Source organism: Canis aureus, chromosome 36 (assembly GCF_053574225.1).
Source record: "Canis aureus isolate CA01 chromosome 36, VMU_Caureus_v.1.0, whole genome shotgun sequence".
NCBI classification, from domain to species: domain Eukaryota; kingdom Metazoa; phylum Chordata; class Mammalia; order Carnivora; family Canidae; genus Canis; species Canis aureus.
Genome location: NC_135646.1, coordinates 19,320,401 through 19,345,087, shown reverse-complemented (window position 1 = coordinate 19,345,087; position 24,687 = coordinate 19,320,401). Strand labels below are relative to the sequence as shown.

Below are 24,687 nucleotides of genomic sequence, written 5' to 3'. Positions count from 1 at the left end.
TAATCCCTAACAAAGAGTCAACATCTCATTTGAATATTTGAAGCCAGGCATTGACCCCTCTCTAACCAAGTCCTACATGGCATCTTTTTTCCTATATAAGGCTGTTTCATCTATGTTGAAAATCTGTTTGGTATTATCTTAGATCTTCTGGATAACTTGGTACAGCTTCTACATCAGTACTTGCTGCTTCGTCTTGTACTTATGTTATAGAGATGGCTTTTTTCTTTTTTTTTCCCTAAACATTTTTTTTTAAAGTACTTTCCATGCCCAACATGGGGCTTGAACTCACAATCCTGAGATGAAGAGTTACTGACTGAGCCAGCCCCAAGGTGGCTTTTTTTTCTTAAACCTCATGTACCAACCTCTGCTAATTTCCAACTTTTCTTCTGCAGCTTCTTCACCTCTCTCAGCCTTCATAGAATTGAAGAGAGTGAGGGCTTTGCTCTGGATTAGGCTTCGACTTAAGGGAATGTTGTGACTGGTTTGATCGCCTATCGAGACCACTAACACGTGGTCCATATCAGCAATAAAGCTGTTTGGCTTTCTTATCATTCAAATGTTCACGAGAGTGAACTTTTAATTTTCTTCAAGAAATTTTCCTTTGCATTCACAGCTTAGCTAACAGTTTGGCACAAGAGGTCTGGCTTTTGGCCTTTTTTTGGCTTTGGACACATCTTCCTCACTAAGCTTAATCATTTCTAACTTTTGATTGAAATTGAGAGATGTAGGACTCTTCATTTGATCACATAGAAGCCATTGTAGGGTTATTAATTGGTCTAAGTTCAACATTGTTGTGTCTCAGGAAATAGGGAGGCTCAAGGAGAGGGAGATTTGAAAAGGCAGAAGCTGCTGGTCAATGGAGCGATCAGAACACACAACATTTATGTTCACCGCCTTATATAGGTGTGGTGTGTGGTGCCCCAAAGCAATTACAATAATAATATCAGGGATCACTGATCAGAGATGCTATAGCATATATAATGATGAAAAAGTTTGAAATACTGCAAGAATTACCAAAATGTGACACAAGAGACATGAAGTGAGCAAATGCTGTTAAAAAAATGCCACAGAAAAAAAAAATGGCACAGATAGGGATCCCTGGGTGGCGCAGCGGTTTGGCGCCTGCCTTTGACCCAGGGCATGATCCTGGAGACCTGGGATCGAATCCCATGTCGGGCTCCCGGTGCATGGCACCTGCTTCTCCCTCTGCCTATGTCTCTGCCTGCCTCTCTCTCTCTCTCTGTGACTATCATAAATAAATTAAAAAAAAATTTTTTTTTTAAATGGCACAGATAGAGTTGTTTAACTCAGGGTTGCCACAAACCTTCGGTTTGTAAAAAACACGTAGTAAAGCAAAACACAATAAAATTAGCTATGCTGGTATTTCTTTCCACAGACATTTTGAAGGAAGGGAAGTGTGTGTGTGTGTGTGTGTGTGTGTGTAAGTTTAGACAGTGGATGAATAGGCATATACTTTTATAGGAATTTAATCAGACTGTGCATACTATTTAACACAAAATTGACTACATTTTCCTGAAAATTTTTTTAAAGATTTTATTTATTTATTCATCATAGACACACACACACAGAGAGGCAGAGACACAGGCAGAGGGAGGAGTAGGTTCCATGCAGGGAGTCTGACGTGGGACTCGATCCTGGGACTCCAGGATCACGCCCTGGGCGGAAGGCAGGTGCTTAAACTGCTGAGCCACCCAGGCTGCCCCATTTTCCTGAAATTAATGAGAAAAGCTAAAATGAAACAGAAGGAACTCCTTTAATTTAAATGTTTATTCAGAAGAAAAGATCTCTATAAAATTGAGAAAAGGAAGGAGTAATATTTTTAAAATACTGGTAATGTATAAAAGAACGAGTTGCCAGTAAATGAATATTTTATAAGTAATAATTGAAATGCAAATAAAATGTTATTTTTCATCTTTTTTTAGATTGGCAGAAATTAATAAAATATACTGTAGAATGTGGGTAAATGAATACTCTTGTGAGGGCAAAATCCTTTCTGGTGGGAAGCAATGTGGCAGTACTTAAAATTTTAACTTAGGTATGTCCTTAGATACACAATTTGATATCTAGAAATTTTTTCACTGAGAGATAATTAAATGTAAAAAGACATATATCTGCCTCTGGAAATGTCCATCATTATGGGATTAAGTCAAGGTATATCCATCAGTAGGATAGCATACATCTATTAAAAATTGTAATGAATTATAGATTTATATTTATTGCAATGGAAATAGGTCCTCAACAAGCCCATTTTATTTCTCAACAATAAGTAATAGCATCCCTAATGGAGCCTCATTTATATAAAATTGTGTGTGTGAGTGGTAGACAAATTTTGATATACTCATTAAAATGGTTATCTCTGAGTGGTAGCCTGTTGGGATTGCTTTTATTTGTACTGTTAGGTTTCTTTATGAGGAGTATTTATCATTTTTATACTTGAAAAAGGAGTTTTATCTCCCTCTTTTGGAACAAGTATGAATACAGCCTTTAAGCCAGTACCTGATTAAGTTCTATATATACCTAAATCTAACACAGTCTATAGAAGCGGTTAATGTAATACCTACGGGCTGCGGTTTGGGATGCTGTACTATTATCGTTGAAGTCACTCAGGAACCAGTAGAACTGGTCATAGATAGTTGGTGAGTTCTGAACTCCAGAGCCCAAGGCGCTGACTGCTATTTTTAGTGCCACACCCTGCTGCGGTTAACTTCTTTAAAAGATTTGATTGTTAAAAACACAAAGTCAAGTTTGAACCTCTGTTTTGTTTTAATTTACTTTTTTTCCCCCAGCTTTACTGACATATAATTGACAAGGTGGGTAAGATACTTAAAGTGCACACCATGATTTGAGATATATATATGATATATATATATCCATCACCTCAAATATTTATCTTTTTTAAGTTGTGCACTTAGCAAATTTTAACTGTACAGTGCATGGTTAATCAGCCATGCCACCATGTCACAAGTTAGATCTTTAGACCTTACTTATTGATTGTATAGCTGAAAGTTTGTGCCCTTTTATCAGCCTCTTCCTATTTTCCCATGACCTGGCAATAGCTTTTCTATGAGTTTCATTTTTTTTTAAAAGATGCCATATGTGATTCATAATAGGCAATATTTGATTTTATGGCTTTACTTTGGATTAACAAGAATATCACAATTTATTGCACACGCTTGCCCTTGTTGATGAAGAATAGTAACATTAGAAGTCTTTCTCTTGGGATCCCTGGGTGGCGCTGTGGTTTGGCGCCTGCCTTTGGCCCAGGGCACGATCCTGGAGACCCGGGATCGAATCCCACGTCGGGCTCCCAGTGCATGGAGCCTGCTTCTCCCTCTGCCTATGTCTCTGCCTCTCTCTCTCTCTATGTGTGTGTGTGACTATCATAAATAAATAAAAATTAAAAAAAAAAAAGAAGTCTTTCTCTTCTCTGCATATATATCAGGTACTGTCTTTATCATTGGGATGGAGGGGAAGTAAAATTCCTGCCCTCCAAAACCTCATTCTGTAGTGGAACATTCAAGAGACTATTTCTATGAACCATGCTATGGCAGTACACAGTAGGACTTTTGACTTAGAAGTTGATGTGTTTCTTGGGCTTGAGTATCAGCTGTTTAAGAAAGATTTTCCAGAGGGAATACCTGAACTGAATTTTGAATTTCAGTTTAGACAGCTGAAGTTCGAAAGGTTAAACATGAATTAGCCAAACCAAAGAAAGGGATCTCTAGGGATACCTAAGTAGAGACAAAGGTGTGGATGCATGCAGGGGCATAGCACTTGTTGGGAACTGCTGGTCATTCAGCAGGTAGCAATTGAGGTGGTACAGGCAACAGAGTGAGGCTGGAGAGGCCAGATCAAGAAGGGTTTTGTTGGCTGTCAAAGAGTTTTTTTCTCTGGATTTTCTTGTAAATACAGCCTTTGTTCAGGTGGGATGGGATTCTTTGAGTTGTCTTTGTTGAGGCTCTCTCCCAACCCTTAAACTCCCTCATAATTAGGGACGAATACTGTCAATTTGGGGAACTTGGATTGAAATGGAATAATGACAAGCTAAATGTAGACTGTACTCTTTACAGCAGACTGTAACTTAGTCTTTTAAATATTTAAGGCTTTGCACTGGCTCACACACCTTTAGTAAATGTTTAAATGAATGGGTTACAGGAAAGGAGTTATAAAAAGAAAATGTTTAGTATTTTTACATGTGACCATGTATAATTTTTCTATTCCCCATTTCATTATAGAAGATTGTAATGGGCCTAGCTGAAAAGTCAACTCTTGGATAATTAAAAATCTTCAAAATGGAATCAGACCCAATAGTAAGGTCTGTTTGATTAGTGTACTGGTGGGTGACTGAATCAGCATCATAGTAGGAAAAAAGTACCAGACAACTTCCAGCAATTTTCATTTTGATGAATGAACCCCAGTTTACCGAATATGTGTCTTTTCTCCCCCTAGCTGAGAACGATCTTCTCGTGGCTGCCCCATAGAGATTATTTTTTTAGTTTTCACTAAAAAATTGTGGACCATGGACATTTATTCCTTTTCACTTGTCATAATGTGAGACCATGCTTTCTTGAACTTATGGATATGTACTCTTTATTTTCTGTTTGTTATAAAAGGAAGGATACACAGAGATGGTTAGCATTTGCAACAATTAGGCATTGTTTTAGTGAAATAATTGTGCCATTTTGAAAGCAAATTATGTATCTGAGGCATATCTGTGAAGCAGCTTTATGATTATCAGCAACACAGCTGCTGTAACTATTATGTTAGTGGAATTGAATCTTTTGTTAATATGGGTCACATAACCAGCAGCTGAACTTTTATACTTGTAACTATGCAAGATCCTTACTAAGACATAATGTAATACAAATAGAAGAGATGTATCTCAAAGTGTTTTCAAATATAGGCTTAAGATTAGCAAGGTATTTGTTATCATATAGAACTAGAATGATAGCATTATAATGCAGTCTTATTTATACATATATTTATATTTAATATTTTTAGTGTTTTCTTTCTATATTTAATATTTTAAAGCTTTTTTCCCCTTTGCTGGCATTCTTGCGTCCTTTCTCTCTCTCTCTCTCTCTCTCTCGCTCTTTCAATCTTTCTTTCCTTTTAAAGCATAAATTAGCTAAGCCTATTTCCTTCCCCCATAAAAAGAAAAAAAGGAGATTAAAAGGTGTTTTTTTCTGTGTCCCATCTCACTTCCCATTACTTCTAATATTTTTAGTTTTTATTTTTTGCTTACATCTAAATACATATTCTGTAGCTTGAAATGGAAAAGACTTTTGCATATGTGGCTTCAATGATAGCTCCTGTAGCCTGGTTAATACAGTTTTATTGTAACAAAATCTCCCTGAGGTATGTGTCATATAGAGCTGATGAAAATGGAACTTTCCTGTAACTTTACCTTAACTGCCTTATATCATTTTGAGTATAGGTGGTGTAATAAGTATTTTGTACATTATACCTATTTAATCTTGAAACCAAGATGAACATTTTTAAATGGGTATATATACATTTGTCTTATTTTCTGTTTTTCTGTAGAGTTGATTACAATTGTAACAAATAATACACATTTTTTATACTTTCTTTGCCCAGTCTCCCTCAGTGATAACATTTTGTAGAATTATGGTACAATATTACAACCAGGATATGGATGTTGTACAATCTGTTGCTCTTAATTCAGATTTTTCCAGTTTTACTTGAACTCATTTGTGCGTGTATATAATTCTGTACTGTTTAATCTTCTTGGTGTGTTTGTATTTCTAGCACTGCATGCAGTCCAGCTGAATAGCTCCTTATCACAAGGGTTTTCTATGTTGCCCTGTTACCACACCTGCTTCTCTTCTGCTACTTCATTTTCCCTCTCCCATCTCTAACTCTGGGCAGCTATTAATCTTTCCTCCATTTCTGAATTTTTTTCATTTCAATAATGTTACATAAATGAAATCATAGAGTATGTACCCATTTAAGAATAACTATTTTCACTCTAATTCCTTGGAGATTCATCCAAGTTTGTGTGAATTAGTAGCTTGTTTGCTTGTTTTTTATATTTAAGTTAGAGAATTTCCACATAGTTTAAAACTTAGTTTCTACTTTGTTTCCTTCCTAATCTATTTTAAAAATACATATATTTGTTTTAATCTAGGTGACAAGACACGACCACCATCCTCAAGCCCCTCTAGTATTATCCGCCGTACTTCCTCTCTGGATACACTTGCTGCTCCATACCTTTCTGGCCACTGGCCTCGTGATAGTCATGGGCAAGCTGCTCCTTGCATGAGGGACAAGGCTACACAGGTAGGTTTATTAAAATTCTTATCATGAAATGTTTTACTCTGAAACCATTTCTCATAATATTATTTGTTTTTACTCTGTGTTCAAATACTTAAAACATTGTGTGTATTAGAATGACCTGAGAACCTTATCAAAAGTACAGATTCCCAGGCCTGACTTCCAGATACTTTGTAGTAGGCTTTGGTTGTGGTTTGGGAATGTGCGCTTTTAAATAATATCCAAAGTAATTCCAATACATAAGGATAATTTATGGATGCACTTTTCCCATTTCCTCTTTGTTTATTTAGAACATCAGAATATATTTAATATATTGAATTTGTAACAGGATTACTTTACTTTCCATCTAACCTTATATTTTTATGCCAAAAATCTTCCCATGTTGGGAGATTGGGATTGTATTACATTGTAGATAAATTCTGTAAATGTAAGTATCCTGACAAAGAGACCCTGGATGCAAAATTTTGTACTTTTAGATTAATGAAATTTTTTAGTTATAAGAATCTTAAGAGGGGCACCAGCTAGCTCATTTGGAAGAGCATACAACTCTTGATCTTTGGGGTTGTAAGTTTAGCCCCACCTTGGACATAGAGATTACTAAAAATAAAAGGTTCTTATGAGATTGCTTAGATCTACTTCCTGATTTTACAAATGAGGAAGCTGAGGTCCAAGATCAAAAAGTCAAGTGATAACTGCATCTTAGTTTGGTATAGTTTCTTTCATAGCACTTACTATAATTTAAAGTTAGTTAAATATTTGTCTAATCATTAATGTTTCCCATACTCACTAGATGTTGAACCCATGGTCTAGCTTGTCCATTTCTGTATTTTTATCTCTAGGATTTAGTACTGTACCTGAGAGAATAAACACTCAAGGATTATTTGCAAAGGAATGAATAAGCAGAACAGTTAAAGCTTTATTGCTGATGAAGAATGAGAATCAGTTAAAGAGTTAAAAGATTCTTTATATTGATTGTTGAAAATTAGCTAAGGTATTATCTTGCTTTAAACTTCAAATTTATATCACTCATAGTTTCTTGATCCTAGCACTTTATGAAGAGAATGTCCTTTTACAGAACCAAGTAAATACACTTTGCAGTGGTTTTTGGATTTGCATTTTGGTTTCCAAAATTCCACATGTTCTTGTTGTGTTGTGTTTTTTTTCTATTCTGATATTCTTGAAACTGTGTCCCGCTATTAGGGTAGATGTTTGGGATTTGAGATTACCTTGATGTTTATACTCCAGTGGCAAATACAGAAATGAAAACAGAGGCTGTACTCCTCAAAATTAATGAATCTTTTGAGAAACTGACTTTAACCAAATAGTGGTACAAAATTCTCCATTTATTCAAAATCTCTAAGTTTGTGAGATTAGGGCATGTAGTATGGGAAATAAGTCCCTACTTCCTTTCTGCTTAATCCACATGCCATGTTTAAATTACTGTGGATATTAAAAAAAAAAATTACTGTGGATATATTTCCTTGAACATTTCTGCAACCCTTGTTATCTCTGCAGTTTCAGGTTCAGTGGGCTCAGATATTTTGTCTTACCAGTAAGAATAAACAATCTTATAAGTCACTAGGATCCCACCTAGCTCTGACAACATTGAATTAAAGTATAAACCCCATACTCGCTTCACCTTTTTCTAAATGTCCCCCAAATTGGGAATAATAAGGGTATAAATATAAAGAAAACTTGTAATTACCATATTGTTAATCTTGCTTGTAAAGCTCACATTAGAATCTCCTAAGGTACAATACGGCAATAGCTGGGCACTCTGATCTCTCATTTACACTGTGGGCTCCCATCTTTGGCAAGTGACTATAGCACTAACATGATTAATCACAAGTTCTCAAATTCCCTATTGGTAGGTGCTGGATTCACTAATGTATGTATGTATGCTAGTTAATTAAGTGAGCTTTTTAAAGATTTCCTTTTTTTTAAAGATAGCATGAGCAGGGAAGGGAGTAGAAGAAGAGAGAGAAAGAGAAAGAGGGAGAGAGAGAATCCCAAGCAAAATCCATGCTGAACACAGAGCCTGCTACAGCGCTAGATCTCATGACATGGAGATCATGACCTGAGCCAAAACCAAAAGTCGGTGCTTAACTGACTTAGCCACCCAGGTGGCTCTTAGATCAGCTTTTAAAAATTTTGGTAAAATATATATAACATAAAATTTACAATTTTTAAGTATAAAGTAGCATTAATTATATTCACAATGTTGTGCAACCATTGCCATTATCTGCTTCCAAAACTTTCCATCACCCCAAACAAAAACTCTAACTCCCCATTCTTTCTTCAGCCTCTGTAACCACTGTTCAACTTTGTTTCTGTGAATTTGCCTGTTCTAGATATTTTATATAAGTAGAAGCATACAATATGTGTAAATCTTTTTAAGATTTTTTTTTAAGATTTTTTTTAAGAATGAGAAGAGTACAAGTGAGGGGAGAGGGAGAAGCAGGTTCCCCATTGATCAGGGAGCTACATGTGGGGCTTGATCCCAGGACTCCAGGATTATGACCCAAGCTAAAGGTAGCCACTTAACAAGCACTCAGGTGCTCCCCCAATATTTATAATTAGCATTATGTTTTCAAAGTTCATCCATGTTGAACCTTTTCATGGCTGTATGATATTCCACTATATAGGTAAACGTGTTTATCCATTTATCTCTTTGTGGACATTTGAGTTGTTAACAAATTTTGGCTATTGTTAATAGCCAAATGAACATTGGTTTATAGGTATCTATTTGAATCTCAGCTTTCAATTCCTTTTAGTACATATGTAAGAGTGAAATTGCCTGACAGTCATATATTTAGCTTTTAGAGGAACTGCGAGACTTTTTTTCACAGCAGGCTACACCAGTTTATATCCCCTCTGGCAATGTATAAGGGCTCTAGTTTCTCTCTATCCTCACCAAAACTTATTATTTTCCTTTTTTTCTTCAGTATAGCTATCCTAATAGGTATGAAATTGTATCTTACGGGTTTTATTTATATTTTCCTAATGACTAATGAGGTTGAGCATCTTTTCATGTGCTTTTTTGTGTATCTTTGGAGTTCAGACACTTCTGTGCCTTTGTTTCCTCTTTGTAAAATGGGAAAATAATAGTACCTATCTTTTAAGATTATTATGAGGATTAAACTAGGAAATATATGTAAAACACTTAGAAAAGTGTCTGGCACATAGTGCATTTAATAAATGCTCATCATTAAAATTACTACCTTTGATTATTGTCAGAACAAGGATGCACGTAGGTTTCATATGTTAGGCAGTTTGTCAATTGCTGTTAGATTCTGGGAGCATTATGTTGGCGAAGATTCAAGCTAACAATTACTGGGACTGATTAGCAATTTTTGTCCTTGTTGAGAGGCCTTGGGCTCTCATAAATCACCCCTGATAAAAATCACCCCTGGTCCAGATAGTGCTAGAACAGACAATATGATGAAAGTAATTTATTTTATATTATAGATGGGTGCTTCTGGGAAGTTCCTGTTAGACTTTTGACAGAACATATCATGTTACCACTCTGAGCCCTGGTTCTTCATTAAAAAAAAAAAAATGGGGATGCCTGGGTGGCTCAGTGGTTGAGCATCCGCCTTTGGCTCCAGGCATGATCTCAGAATCGAGTCCTGCATCCGGCTCCCTGTGAGGAGCCTGCTTCTCCCTCTGCCTATGTCTCTGCCTCTCTCTGTGTGTCTCTCAGGAATAAATAAGTGAAATCTTAAAAAAAAAAAAAAAAAAAAAAAGTATGATTCTAAGGTCTGTCTCAGCATCTCCAGGATGAGTGGGAATGAAAAGAGGAGGTTCTGGAAAATACAGAGAAAGGCACCCATCAAAAACATTGAGTATGACAGCAAGTTTTTAAAGATGTCAATCTCTCCTTCTTCCTTACCTCTACCCCATTATTTGCATTGGTCATAAGAGTGAGTGGATGAAAAAAAAAAAAAAGAGTGAGTGGATGATTAAAATTTTATTGCACATGATTATTTGACACAAAGATAGTAAAAATATGGCATCATTTCTTTTTTCCTCTATCTTTGGCAGACATTGCTCATTCTCTATGAACTCAAATAGCCTGAGTCTCTCAAGTTCGGTGCTTTAGCTTGCCATTGCCAACGGAGCAGAACTGGTCCATGAGACTGTCTACAAAACTGATCTACCATTTCTGCTTTAGAGTCTGATATGCTGCCTAATACTATGCTGCCTCCAACTTCTCCCTTCTGTCCCTCCACTTCCTATGTTCTTTTAAAGATCCTAAAACTGACCATTTATCAGCTTGCCTTCCAAATTTAGACTATATTCCCAGCATTAGCTGTTTTGCAGTTATATTAATCTAATTTAACTCCCCTAATCTTCCAGGGGGGATGCCTTTTGAATTTTCTGACTACAGCAGTTTGTGGGCATAAAATGAAATGTATATGTGTGGCTGGATTATTTGACATTATTTTGACTCAAAAGGTATTCTCTTCCCAATTTTCCTAACCACCTAGCCTTCTTTACCTTACAGGGGGCATGTGTAAGTTTGTGAATTTGTGACTCGTGTGGTTGGTGTCTGGTTTTCTTTATCATTTCTTTCGTTTGTTTCATAAACCAGTCATCTTTTGCTTTTACAAATCTAATGTTATTTTCTCTTGGAAACTCCTACATTTCAGAGACTATTTTCCTCCTTTAGTGGTTGATTTTGATTCAGAGCTTACTTTTTTTTCCATTTTATGCACTGGCTTGAAATTGTAAGCCAAGTTCAGAAACTATAAGATGGTCTGTTATTAAAACCTAACAAAATTAAATACTTGGTAAATTAGAGACTAAAATAATGTTGATTTATTGAAGGTAGTTGTTTATAAGTCCATAAACTTGTTTAGAGGTTGTTTCCTTTTTTTTGAAAGAATGATCTGGAACTTATAGCAAGAAAAGAAATAACTATTTTGTATGTTTGATGTAAGCAACACTACAGTGTATCTTAGTGTTAGGAGATGAAAGTACTGAACAGGTAAATCAACTTTTTAAAAAATTACTTTTTGAGGAACTCTTGCTATTTTGTATAAAACCTTGGTCCACTGGTTAAAATTGGTAATATTAAGAGGGAAGGAAAGGGTTAAGATCTTTTTTTTTTTCCCCAGACCTAAATTTAACAACCTCTATATAAGTTCTATAGTTGGCTTCTCGGTAGCTTTGCCTTTCTTGGTTAAGCCTAGGATTCTGAAACAATCTAAATTTCCAAATGTTTTACCACTTGACTGATGTTGTTGTCCTTCACAGTTTACATCAGATTTCTTTAGGTCAGTGATTCTATACATTGTTTTTTAAACAGGCTGGGCTATAGCATAATAAAGTAGAGTCATATCATGAAATCCTTTAAAACAACTAATTTCTTGACTGTGTAACCTTTTCTTTTCTTTTCTTTTCTTTTCTTTTTTCTTTTCTTTTCTTTTCTTTCAATAATTTAGAAAGTACACTCCTACTCTCAATAATGAACTTGCAGTGCCCTGTGTACTCTATTCACTAACGCTTCTCGGGTTTTCTGTTTTGCCTGGAATGCTTTTCCACCATTTGCTTGGATAACTTCTATGCTAATGCTCATAGCAGCCTCCCCACCCCCCATTCCATAAAATCTTGCCTATCTCTTTCCCTGTCTTTATAGTTTGGGTTAGATGCCTTTCTTAGGGGGACCTCTGTCATCAATCATACCATGATTGGCTATTACCGTTTCTCTTTTAGAAAAAACCTTTTTTTGTTCATCAGAATAATATTTATTTATTTATTTTTCTTTACATTTATTTTATTTTTTTAAATAAATTTATTTTTTATTGGTGTTCAGTTTACCAACATACAGAATAACACCCAGTGCTCATCCCGTCAAGTGCCCCTCCCCCAGGGCCCGTCACCCATTCACCCCCACCCCCCACCCTCCTCCCCTTCCACCACCCGTAGTTCGTTTCCCAGAGTAGGAGTCTTTATGTTCTGTCTCCCTTTCTGATATTTCCCACACATTTCTTCTCCCTTCCCTTATATTCCCTTTCACTATTATTTATCACCATTTATCGAAGAGACTGTCTTTTTCCCAGTGGATAGTCTTTCCTCCTTTGTTGAATATTAGTTGACCATAAAGTTGAGGGTCCACTTCTGGATTCACTATTCTGTTCCATTGATCTATGTGTCTGTTTTTGTGCCAGGACCACACTGTCTTGATGACCACAGCTTTGTAGTACAACCTGAAATCTGGCATTGTGATGCCCCCAGCTATGGTTTTCTTTTTTAATATTCCCCTGGCTATTCGGGATCCTTTCTGATTCCACACAAATATTAAGATGATTTGTTCCAACTCTCTGAAGAAAGTCCATGGTATTTTGATAGGGATTGCATTAAACGTGTAAATTGCCCTGGGTAACATGGACATTTTCACAACATTAATTCTGCCAATCCATGAGCATGGAATATTTTTCCATCTCTTTGTGTCTTCCTCAATTTCTTTCAGAAGTGTTCTATAGTTTTTAGGGTATAGATCCTTTACCTCTTTGGTTGGGTTTATTCCTAGGTATCTTATGCTTTTGGGTGCAATTGTAAATGGGATTGACTCCTTAATTTCTCTTTCTTCAGTCTCATTGTTAGTGTATAGAAATGCCACTGATTTCTGGGCATTGATTTTGTATCCTGCCATGCTACCAAATTGCTGTATGAGTTCTAGCAATCTTGGCGTGGAGGCTTTTGGGTTTTCTACGTAGAGTATCATGTCATCGGTGAAGAGGGAGAGTTTGACTTCTTTGCCAATTTGAATGCCTTTAATATCTTTTTGTTGTCTGATTGCTGAGGCTAGGACTTCCAGTACTATGTTGAATAGCAGTGGTGAGAGTGGACATCCCTGTCTTGTTCCTGATCTTAGGGGAAAGGCTCCCAGTGCTTCCCCATTGAGAATGATATTTTCTGTGGGCTTTTCGTAGATGGCTTTTAAGATGTTGAGGAATGTTCCCTCTATCCCTACACTCTGAAGAGTTTTGATCAGGAATGGATGCTGTATTTTGTCAAATGCTTTCTCTGCATCTAATGAGAGGATCATATGGTTCTTGGTTTTTCTCTTGCTGATATGATGAATCACATTGATTGTTTTACAAGTGTTGAACCAGCCTTGAGTCCCAGGGATAAATCCTACTTGGTCATGGTGAATAATTTTCTTAATGTACTGTTGGATCCGATTGGCTATATCTTGTTGAGAATTTTTGCATCCATGTTCATCAGGGATATTGGTCTGTAATTCTCCTTTTTGGTGGGGTCTTTGGTTTTGGAATTAAGGTGATGCTGGCCTCATAGAATGAATTTGGAAGTACTCCATCTCTTTCTATCTTTCCAAACAGCTTTAGTAGAATAGGTATGGTTTCTTCTTTAAACGTTTGATAGAATTCCCCTGGGAAGCCATCTGGCCCTGGACTTTTGTGTCTTGGGAGGTTTTTATGACTGCTTCAATTTCCTCCCTGGTTATTGGCCTGTTCAGGTTTTTTATTTCTTCCTGTTCCAGTTTTGGTAGTTTGTGGCTTTCCAGGAATGCGTCCATTTCTTCTAGATTGCCTAATTTATTGGCATATAGCTGTTCATAATATGTTTTTAAAATCGTTTGTATTTCCTTGGTGTTGGTAGTGATCTCTCCTTTCTCTTTCATGATTTTATTAATTTAAGTCTTCTCTCTCTTCTTTTTAATAAGGCTGGCTAATGGTTTATCTATCTTATTAATTCAAAGAACCAACTCCTGGTTCTGCTGATCTGTTCCACAGTTCTTCTGGTCTCGATTTCGTTGAGTTCTGCTCGAATCTTTATTAACTCTCTTCTTCTGCTGGGTGTAGGATCTATTTGCTGTTTTTTCTCTAGCTCCTTTATGTGTAAGGTTAGCTTTTGTATTTGAGTTCTTTCCAGTTTTTGAATGGATGCTTGTATTGCGATGTATTTCCCCCTTAGGACTGCTTTTGCAGCATCCCAAAGATTTTGAACGGTTGTATCTTCATTCTCATTAGTTTCCATGAATCTTTTTAATTCTTCCTTAATTTCCTGGTTGACCCTTTCATCTTTTAGCAGGATGGTCCTTAACCTCCACGTGTTTGAGGTCCTTCCAAACTTCTTGTTGTGATTTAGTTCTAATTTCAAGGCGTTATGGTCTGAGAATATGCAGGGAATGATCCCAATCTTTTGGTATCAGTTCAGACCCGATTTGTGACCCAGTATGTAGTCTATTCTGGAGAAAGTTCCATGTGCACTTGAGAAGAATGTGTATTCAGTGGAGTTTGGATGTAAAGTTCTGTAGATATCTCTGAAATCCATCTGGTCCAGTGTAACATTTAAAGCTCTCGTTTCTTTGGAGATGTTGTGCTTAGAAGACCTATCGAGTATAGAAAGAGCTAGATTGAAGTCACCAAGTATAAGTGTATTATTATCTAAGTATTTCTTCACTTTGGTTATTAATTGATTGATATATTTGTCAGCTCCCACATTTGGGGCATATATATTGAGGATTGTTAAGTCCTCTTGTTGCATAGATCCTTTAAGTATGATATAGTGTCCTTCTTCATTTCTCACTACAGTCTTCGGGGTAAATTTTAGTTTATCTGATATAAGGATGGCTACTCCTGCTTTCTTTTGAGGACCATTCGAATGGTAAATGGTTCTCCAACCTTTTATTTTCAGGCTGTAGGTGTCCTTCTGTCTAAAATGAGTCTCTTGTAGACAGCAAGTAGATGGGTCCTACTTTTTTATCCAATCTGAAACCCTGCGCCTTTTGATGGGGTCATTAAGCCTGTTCACGTTCAGAGTTACTATTGACAGATATGAGTTTAGTGTCATCATGATATCTATTCAGTCCTTGTTTTTGTGGATTGTTCCACTGAACTTCTTCTTAAAGGGGAATTTTAAGAGTCCCCTTAAAATTTCTTGCAGAGCTGGTTTGGAGGTCACATATTCTTTCAGTTCCTGCCTGTCTTGGAAGCTCTTTATCTCTCCTTCCATTTTGAATGAGAGCCTTGCTGGATAAAGTATTCTTGGTTGCATGTTCTTCTCATTTAGGACCCTGAATATATCCTGCCAGCCCTTTCTGGCCTGCCAGGTCTCTGTGGAGAGGTCTGCTGTTACCCTAATACTCCTCCCCATAAAAGTCAGGGATTTCCTGTCTCTTGCTGCTTTAAGGATCTTCTCTTTATCTTTGGAATTTGCAAGCTTCACTATTAAATGTCGAGGTTTTGAACGGTTTTTATTGATTTTGGGGGGGGGGGGGAATCTCTCTATTTCCTGGATCTGAATGCCTGTTTCCCTTCCCAGATTAGGAAAGTTTTCAGCTAGGATTTGTTCAAATACATATTCTGGTCCTCTGTCCCTTTCGGCGCCCTTGGGAACCCCAATTAAACGTAGGTTTTTCTTCCTCAGGCTGTCGTTTATTTCCCTTAATCTATCTTCATGGTCTTTTAATTGTTTGTCTCTTTTTTCCTCAGTTTCCCTCTTTGCCATCAACTTATCTTCTACGTCACTCACTCGTTCTTCCACCTCGTTAACCCTCGTCGTTAGGACTTCTAGTTTGGATTGCATCTCATTCAATTGATTTTTAATTTCTGCCTGATTAGCTCTAAATTCTGCAGTCATGAAGTCTCTTGAGTCCTTTATGCTTTTTTCTAGAGCCACCAGTAGCTGTATATAATAATGCTTCTGAATTGGCTTTCTGACATTGAATTGTAATCCAGATTTTGTAACTCTGTGGGAGAGAGGACTGTTTCTGATTCTTTCTTTTGAGGTGAGGTTTTCCTTCTAGTCATTTTGCTCAGTGCAAAGTGGCCAAAAGCAAGTTGTATTGGGAAAAGGAGAAAAAGAGAGGAGAGAAAGAAGGAAAGAAAAGAGAAAAAGCAAAACAGAAAGGAAGAAAAAAAAAAAAAGAAAAAGAGAAAGAAAAAGAAAGAAAGGAAAAATAGGGTGGGGGAAGGAAACCAATCAAAAAGCAAAAAAAAAAAAAAAAAAGAAAAAGAAAAAAAGAAAAAACACGGGGGAGTATCTTCTGCTTCTGTATACTTTAAGTCCCTTGACTTCCCCTGGAACTTGTCCGTCTAGCTGGTATTCTGGGGGAGGGGCCTGTTGTGCTGATTTTCAGGTGTTAGCACTTGGGGGAGCTGCTCTGCCCCCTGCCTGGTGCAGGGCTCAGTGGGGGTTGTTTACCCCGTGAGGCCCCAGGAGGAACAACCCCAGTGGCGGGGCCAGCTCTAGAGCCCTGGAGTCAGCTCCCACAGTAACTCCAGAGCTCTCCGTCTGCAGGGCCTGGAGGCTCCGGGGCGGGGCCGCTGATCTGCTCAGCTGGGGCAGGAGCGTCCTTGCTGTCCTGGGCCCTCCCAGCCTCTGCCTATCCCGGGGGAGGCGGGATCCTGGGCTGTGTCCCGGCGCCCTGTGCCCTGTGCCCTGCGCTGTTGGATTCGCGCTCCCGGCCTTGCAGCCCCCTCCACAGAGCCTCCGCCCAAGCCCCTCCGAGCTGCTCCCGGCCGCGCAGCCCCCTCCGCGGAGCCTCTTCCTCCGCCCGAGCCCGCCCGCCGAGCTGCTCCCGCCCCGCAGCCCCCTCCGCGGAGCCGCCCCCGAGCCCCCCGAGCTGCTCCGGGTCCCGCCGTGCGCGCTGCAGCCCTTAGGGAGCTCGGCGCACTCTCCTGGGCACGCAGTTGCTCTGTTACTGTCCCGGGGAGCCCGAGGGCATCCCCGCCCTCCTGGGGTCCTGCTCCACCTCCCTGCGAGCCCCTTTCCACCCGGGAAGGTTGGTGCAGCTCCTGCTTCTCCGGGACGGGGCTCTCCTGTCCTGGGGACACTCGCCCCGGCCTCAGCCCGGCTCCTCGCGGGCCCCTCCCCCTTGGAGGCCTTTTGTTTCTTTATTTTTTCCCCGTCTTCCTACCTTGATAGAAGCGCGAACTCTTCTCACTGTAGCATTCCAGCTGTTCTCTCTTTAAATCTCAGGCCAAATTCGTAGATTTTCAGGATGATTTGAAGGTTATTTTGGTAATTTGGTGGGGACAGGTGATTTGGGGACCCTACTCTTCCGCCATCTTGCCCTTCCTCCTAGAAAAAACTTTTTGAGAGTAAGGACTGCTTTTTCCTTAACCCCAGTACCTAGTGCAGTGCCTGACACATTAATAGAGATGCTTGATAGTTTTCTAGTATAGAGTGCAAGACTGAACAAAATTAAAATATACTTGATTAAAACTCAATTTTACTTTTTTTAAAAAAGATTTTATTTATTTATTCATGAGAGAGACACACACACAGAGGCAGAGACACAGGCAGGAGGAGACGCAGGCTGCATGCAGGGAGCCTGACGTGGGACTCGATGCCAGGACTCCAGGATCACACCCTGGGCCAAAGGCAGGCGCTAAACCACTGAGCCACCCAGGTATCCCCCAATTATACTTTTTTATTAACATCTAAGGGTGTCTTATAATAAAGCACAGCTTCTTAGTAGAACAAAGAAAGCAATTATCTTTTGAGTTAGGAATTTAAGTAAAGTTAGTGACTTTTTAAAGTATTTTTTCCTGTTTGAACATCTTATAACTGAAGTTAGTAAAGCTTGTCTATTGCTCTTCATGCTTGCTTTTATTTTTCTTGCTTAGTACTCTTGTCCTTATTATCTTAATTTATTCTTAACAAACCTATAGGAAACTTTTATATCCCTTTGATTTTCATTGAGTTAATTTTATACTTAATATATTTAGATTTCCCTAATTTAAAAATCTTTTTATTTAGAAAAAGTCTCATATATGGAAAAATTGCAAGAGGCATGCCTGGGTGGGTTAGTCAGTGGATCATCTGTCTTTGGCACAGGTCATGATCCCGGGATCCTGGGATCAAGCCCCATGTTGGGCGTCTGATCAGCGGAGAGCCTGCTTCTCTATCTCCCTTTGCCTGCCACTCCCCCTGCTTGTGTGTGCATGCTCTCTCCCCCACCCCGTCAAATAAAATATATTAAAAAAAGAAAAATTGCAAGAATAGATTAAACACCAGTAAATTCTTCACCTATATTCACCAGTAAACATTTTTATATATTTTTATTTTTTGGTGTAGATATAATTGCTTTTATTACTATTTGCTAATTGTTAGTAAGTTGCAGACATTCTAACCCTTTTCAGATACTTCAACATGTCTATGAACAAGGACTTAAAAACAATTACCAAAGGATAATTACCAAATCTTTCAAGTTTCCTCAGTAATGTTCTCTGTGGTAATTTGTTCTGCAAGCCAGGATCCAGTCAAGAAACAGACATGGCATTTAGATGTTATGTTTCTTTAGTGTCCTTTAATCTGAAACAATTCCTTAGCCTTTTATATTTTTCCTTTTTTTCCTAACTTTGATATTGTTTAAGAGAGCAAGCTGGTATTTTTATTGAATATTCTTGAGACTGTCTTTTCACAATTAAATTCAAGTTATTACATTTTTGGCAAGAATACCATATATATGTTGTGTACATATTCTTCCACAACCTCCTTTTTCCTTAAGGACATTACTTATCCATATAGAAAGATTCTCCCTTTAAAGTCCTCTCCCCATCCCCATATATAAGGAGGTATTATTTTGAATAGGCTACATGTTTATCCTTATGGTGCAGCATCTAAGAGGTACAGAGTATATACAGTTAAGGAAGGATCTTCTTCCCATGAGGCAACCACTGTTATATTTCTTCTGTTATAGGGAGCCTTGAGTTTTTAACAATATCTCATAGAGATTATTATGAATTTCCTTATTTTTTATAGCCAAATAAGTATTCTGTTGAAAAGACACATCATTACTTTATTTAACAAATCCTCTATTTATATTGTCTAATCTTTTACTTGTAAAAAATGGTGCTACTGGGAATAATATGCTATCTCATTTTGTGCATAAAGATATGTATTTTGTACATTTGCATGATAAATTACAAAAGAAGGGTGAATGGAACAGTATGCATTTATAACTTCAACATAAGTTGTTTAGTCCCCTTCCATAAAGTCTGTACTAATTTACACTTCCACCAGCAGTGTTAGAGGGAGTATGATATCAAATCACACAATCTCAGTGAACTTTTAACTTGGATTTCTCTTATGGGTGAGATTGAGCATATTTTCATGTACTAAGAACTCATTTTATTTTTTCAGATGCAATGTCTTTAAAGTCTGGATTTTGTATAACCACTAAGTATTAAAAAAAAAAAAACTAAGTATTTATCATTTTTGAGGCTATACTTTGCAGATATGTAAAGCAAGCCTAGATATAGTATAGAAGTGAAGACTGTGGGCAGCCCCAGCGGCGCAGCATTTTAGCGCCGCCTGCAGCCCGAGGCGTGATCCTGGGGACCTGGGATCAAGTCCCATGTCGGGCTCTCTGTGTGTAGCCTGCTTCTCCCTTTGCCTGTGTCTCTGCCTGTCTCTATATATGTCTCTCATGCATAAGTAAATAAAATCTAAAAAAAAAAAAAAAAAAAAAAAAGTGAAGACTGAACTCCAGAGTCTTAGGTTTATATCTTGGCTTTGCCACTTCTTAGCTGTGAAACAATAAGCAACTTATCAAGCTTCCTTACCTGTAAAAATTGTAGAGCTTCACATATATTTTCAATCAGATAATACAGTGAAGACCTTTCACTGTACTTTCATAAAGCAAAGTTGCTTAGCACATAATAAGATCACAGGAATGTTAGCTGTTATTAGTATGTGTTTGCTCAATAAATGCTATGCCTATAATTATGTAAAAATAATAACCAAGCATTCATTAATAATAGAAATAAAGGAAATAGGCTAAAATAAAGTAACTGGTGCTGGAAGAATTTTGGGTCATTGTGTTATTTTAAATATTCTAGTACTTAATTTTCTTTGATAGGAATGTATTGTATAATAGAAAAGTATACTTTTTAGAAATGAAACTTTTTCAATTTTATTGAGATAAAATTGACATATACAGCACTGTAAAAGTTTTTGTACAGCATGTCTGGGAATACATTATGAAATGATTACCACAGTGAGTTTAGTTAACATCCATTATCTCATATAGTTAAAAAAAATTAAAAAAAAATTTTTTTTTCTTGTCATGAGAACTTTTAGGATCTACTCTTTTAGCAGTTTTCAAATGTACCATACAGCAGTATTAAGTATGGTCATCATATTATACATCTCCAGTACTTGTTATCTTATAACTAGAAGTTTGTACCTTTAGACTACTTTCATCCAATTCCCCCTCCAGTGCCTCACCAGTGCCTGCCTCTGATAACCACAAATCTGATCTCTTTTTCTCTGAGTTTTTTAGACTCTACATGTGATCATACGGTATTTTTCTTTATCTGCCTGACTTGTGTGATTGAGCATGATGTCCTCACGATGCATCCATCTTGTTGCAAATGTAGTATACATTTATTGTTAAATGGTTAACATATCCTTTCCGTCTTTTTCCCATTATAGACAGAGAGTGCATGGGCCGAAGAATACTCTGAAAAGAAGAAAGGGTCTCACAAACGTTCAGCGTCATGGGGCAGTACAGATCAACTTAAGGAGGTCAGGAAAATGGTTCCAAGGAAGGGGGTGTTGAAGTTTGATACCTTTCTTGGCTAGTTCCTTAAATCCTTCTTGGGCAGCAAGGATTTGTCAGTTTCCATTTTTTTGTGTTGGTTTTGTTTTTATCTTTTTGATTTGTTTACTTGAGAAATAATGGAAAATAGTTATTACATTGATTGGGTAAAGATTTGAATATGAGAAATGTACACATTACTTACCAGATTTATATGTCTTTTTCCTGTCTTTTTGTTTTATTAAATAAGAGTCCATGCCTGTTAACATAACCTGAGCGTGAGATGTGTAAAATTGTGATAATGTAACAAATTCACATTTATTACTTCTGCATATAATGGTAGTGTTTCTGAGATTCAGTAACACAATATAACCAAATTGATTATGGCCCTATGCTGATTACCCTTTTCTGTGCCTATAATTAGGACATTTGTACTTTTACATGTAACCTAGAAATAAAGATTTACTGAAGGAATACTATAGGATATTGATTGAAAGTGTTTCTTATGTAAAGATTGTGTCTGAATGCATTACATGGCTTGAATTGATGTCTAAATACTGTTTAATTTTTGGAGCTTTTGAAAGTTAGGTTTTTAAAGAAATCTAAGATGTGATTCATTTTTAGACAATGAGAATAAAGTTCATTATTTTTAAATTCTTTGTGAAAGCTATAATGTAATTTATTCTAAGTGTTGAAAACTTCATTGATTTAGTACTTGAGAAGCTTAAAGGCTCTTAACAGTGTTGGAACGTAATTTTGTTTCTCCCTAAAAGGAAGATACATATGTATACACATATGTATGTGTATATATGTAAATTTTGTTCAATAAATAATTTTGTGATAGGATTTTAGAAGTCAAAAGATTTATTAAGGCTAAATTGTACTGGTTTTATTTTTCCAGCAAGGATATGTTTTATGTACCTTGGAAAACTCTGATGCGCTTTTTTTTTTTCCCCTTTGCAGATTGCAAAATTACGCCAGCAGTTACAAAGAAGTAAACACAGCAGTCGACATCATCGAGATAAAGAAAGACAATCCCCATTCCATGGCAACCATGCAGCTATTAACCAGTGTCAGGTAGGAGCACAAATACCACAAAATCCAAACAAGGGATTTGTTGTTTTCGGGTGATATGCTATTTTATAGGTAACTATTCAAGACAGAGATGTCCAAAAGCATTTTTGAAGCCATGATTACATACTGAATCAGCCTTAAAACACAAAACAAAACAAAAAACGCAGAATACTAAGTTGACAAATGATACTTTCCTTTAGTAATCTGTGATTTGACTTTTGGAAGGCATAGCTAATTACATATTTTTATTTACCATATTTTTGTCTTTATTGATTCAATATATTGAGACCGAATAATAGAGAGATCAGCATTGGCTGTAGAATCAGACCCTGGATGAGCAATCTGTTCTTTCTAAGTCTCAATTTCCTCATCTGAAGATTGAGAATAATAATGATACGTCTAATAAAATATTTTAATGGGGGAAAACCTTTAACTGCTTTGATTCCTTTATTAGAACCCTATGAACTGCTCTTGATGGCTCACCCAGGGAACATTTCTCTTTAACTGATTTGCAATTGAATGGGGTCTCTTGGCAAAAGAGCAAAAAAAATTTGCCAACCCTTTCTATAGGTTGATAGCTTCTGATAACCGACTATGTCTGGATTTTTCCAAGAGAAAGTGTAAGTAGAGGTATATTTTTTTTCAAATTAAATTTGCCCTTAAATATTGATATATGGGTCAAATTTGATTTCATAAATTTATGGTTTGGTTATAGTTTCTAATAGCTTTTGTCCATTTATAAGGAATTTTAATTATAAAATGTGAATACACACTAAATACATTTAAAAACCTAAACAAACTAGATTTACATTTGGAGAAATAGAAAATGAAAAGTGACAAAAAATGAAAAATTTGAATAGACTAATAACTGTCAAAACTGGAATACTAATTAAAAACCAAACTCCTAGGGGCTCCTTGGTGGCTCAGTCATTTAAGCATCTGCCTTAAAAAAAAAAAAAAAAAAAAAAAAAAGCATCTGCCTTTGGCTCAGATCATGATCTCAGGGTCCTGGAATCAAGCCCTGCATTGGGCTCTCTGCTCAGTGAGGAGTCTGCTTCTCCCTCTGCCTCTGCCCCTGCTTGTGCTCTGTCACTCGCTCTCTGTCAAATAAATAAAATCTTAAAAAAAATTTTTTTAACCCTCCCAAAACCCAAATTCCTTCACTTTCAAAAGATTCAGATGGCAGTATAGGTGAATTTGCCAACCTTATACTCCCTCTAATTTATCCATTAATAATTTGTATGTACTTCTAAGAGACAAGGCCACTTTGTATCTCCCAACTCCTTTTTATTACCAAGTAGAATACAAATTAGATTTAACTTTATTGAATTAAGTGACTTAATTCAATAAAGTTTAGGAGTTTTTAGGAGTTAATAAGTTTTAGGAGTTAATAAGTTTCTGAAGTGAGTTTTTCTTTAAGATTTTGTTTATTTACTCATGAGAGACACACAGAGAGAGGTAGAGACATAGGCAGAGGGAGAAGCAGGCTCCCTATGGGAATCCTGATGCAGGACTCAATTCCATGACCCCGGGATCATGCCCTGAGCTGAAGGCAGATGCTCAACCACTGAGCCACCCAGGTGTCCCTGAAGTGATTTTTTTTTTTAAGTTGTGTTAAAATCAGCAATTAAAGTAGTAAAATTATCCAAAATTTTCCTTTTTTCCCCTTCTTATAAGTTGAATTTGCTTAATAACATTATTGGAGTTTGCATAAAATTCATGTTTCTTTTTTTTAAGTTTTATTTTTTTTAAGATTTTATTTATTTATTCATGAGATACATACACAGAGAGAGAGAGAGAGAGAGAGAGAGAGAGAGGCAGAGACACAGGCAGAGGGAGAAGCAGGCTCCATGCAGGGAACCCGACGTGGGACTGATCCTGGATCTCCAGGATTAGGCCTTGGGCTGAAGGCAGCGCTAAACCTCTGAGCCACCAGGGCTGCCCAAAATTCATGTTTAAAACATACCTCCCAGAGAAGGTAAGGGCTAGAAAATAGAGTAACTTAAAAAATCAATTTATGTAACTTGAGTTTGTATACTTGACACACCAAACATCTTGAATACTTGACTTGTTTTTTGAGTGCTAATAGCCAACCAAAGATCAAGCACATGTTCATCATGAAAGCTATGACAGTGGTATTCATGTTGAATTGAAACTTTCAGGACAACCCGGGTGGCTCAGCGGTTTAGTGCCGCCTTCAGTCCAGGGCCTGATCCTGGAGACCCAGGATTGAGTCCCATGTTGGGCTCCCTGCATTGGAGCCCACTTCTCATTCTGCCTGTGTCTCTGCCTCTCTCTCTCTGTGTCTCTCATGAATAAATAAATTTTAAAAAATTTCAGACCATGGAATGTGAAAATATTATTAAGTTATGGGTATGTCTTTGTTTTAGTTCATTCTTTCTCTAGTGGAGAAAACTACCACTTTGAGATTTGTGTATTTTTTGAGGTCATTCCTCTATTCATGGAACATTTATTAAATATCTGCCATATGGTTCATACTATAGTACTCATTAGGGGATGCAGCGATAAGTATTGGGGCTTGCCCCTCACCAAGTCTCAGCTAGATATAAGTAAACAGTCATTGCACAGTGTAATGAATGTGTTGATAGTGTTTGGGAGAATTTACACTGTTACAGAAGGAGTATTTTCCTTGAAGCTCTGGAGCCATCTATAGAGGCTTGTCAGAGAAAGTAGTGTTTAAGTGGATCCCTGAAAGCTGATTTAGCCAGTCTTCTAGAGGTGGAAGATAACGTAGGAGTTATAGTAAGAAATTAGGC

The 24,687-nt window shown here is 37.2% G+C and overlaps 1 protein-coding gene across 3 annotated transcripts in view; it reads left to right on the top strand.

Annotated features, from left to right (window-relative positions):
• Positions 1-24,687, top strand: part of FAM117B (family with sequence similarity 117 member B) — an 85,336-nt gene that overhangs the window by 34,166 nt on the left and 26,483 nt on the right. For all 3 annotated transcript variants that reach the window (XM_077885458.1, XM_077885457.1, XM_077885456.1), the window contains exons 2-4: positions 6,170-6,321; positions 20,731-20,823; positions 21,800-21,913. In XM_077885458.1, coding sequence (XP_077741584.1) covers positions 6,170-6,321; positions 20,731-20,823; positions 21,800-21,913 — 359 coding nt within the window. The remainder of the gene's footprint in view (positions 1-6,169; positions 6,322-20,730; positions 20,824-21,799; positions 21,914-24,687) is intronic.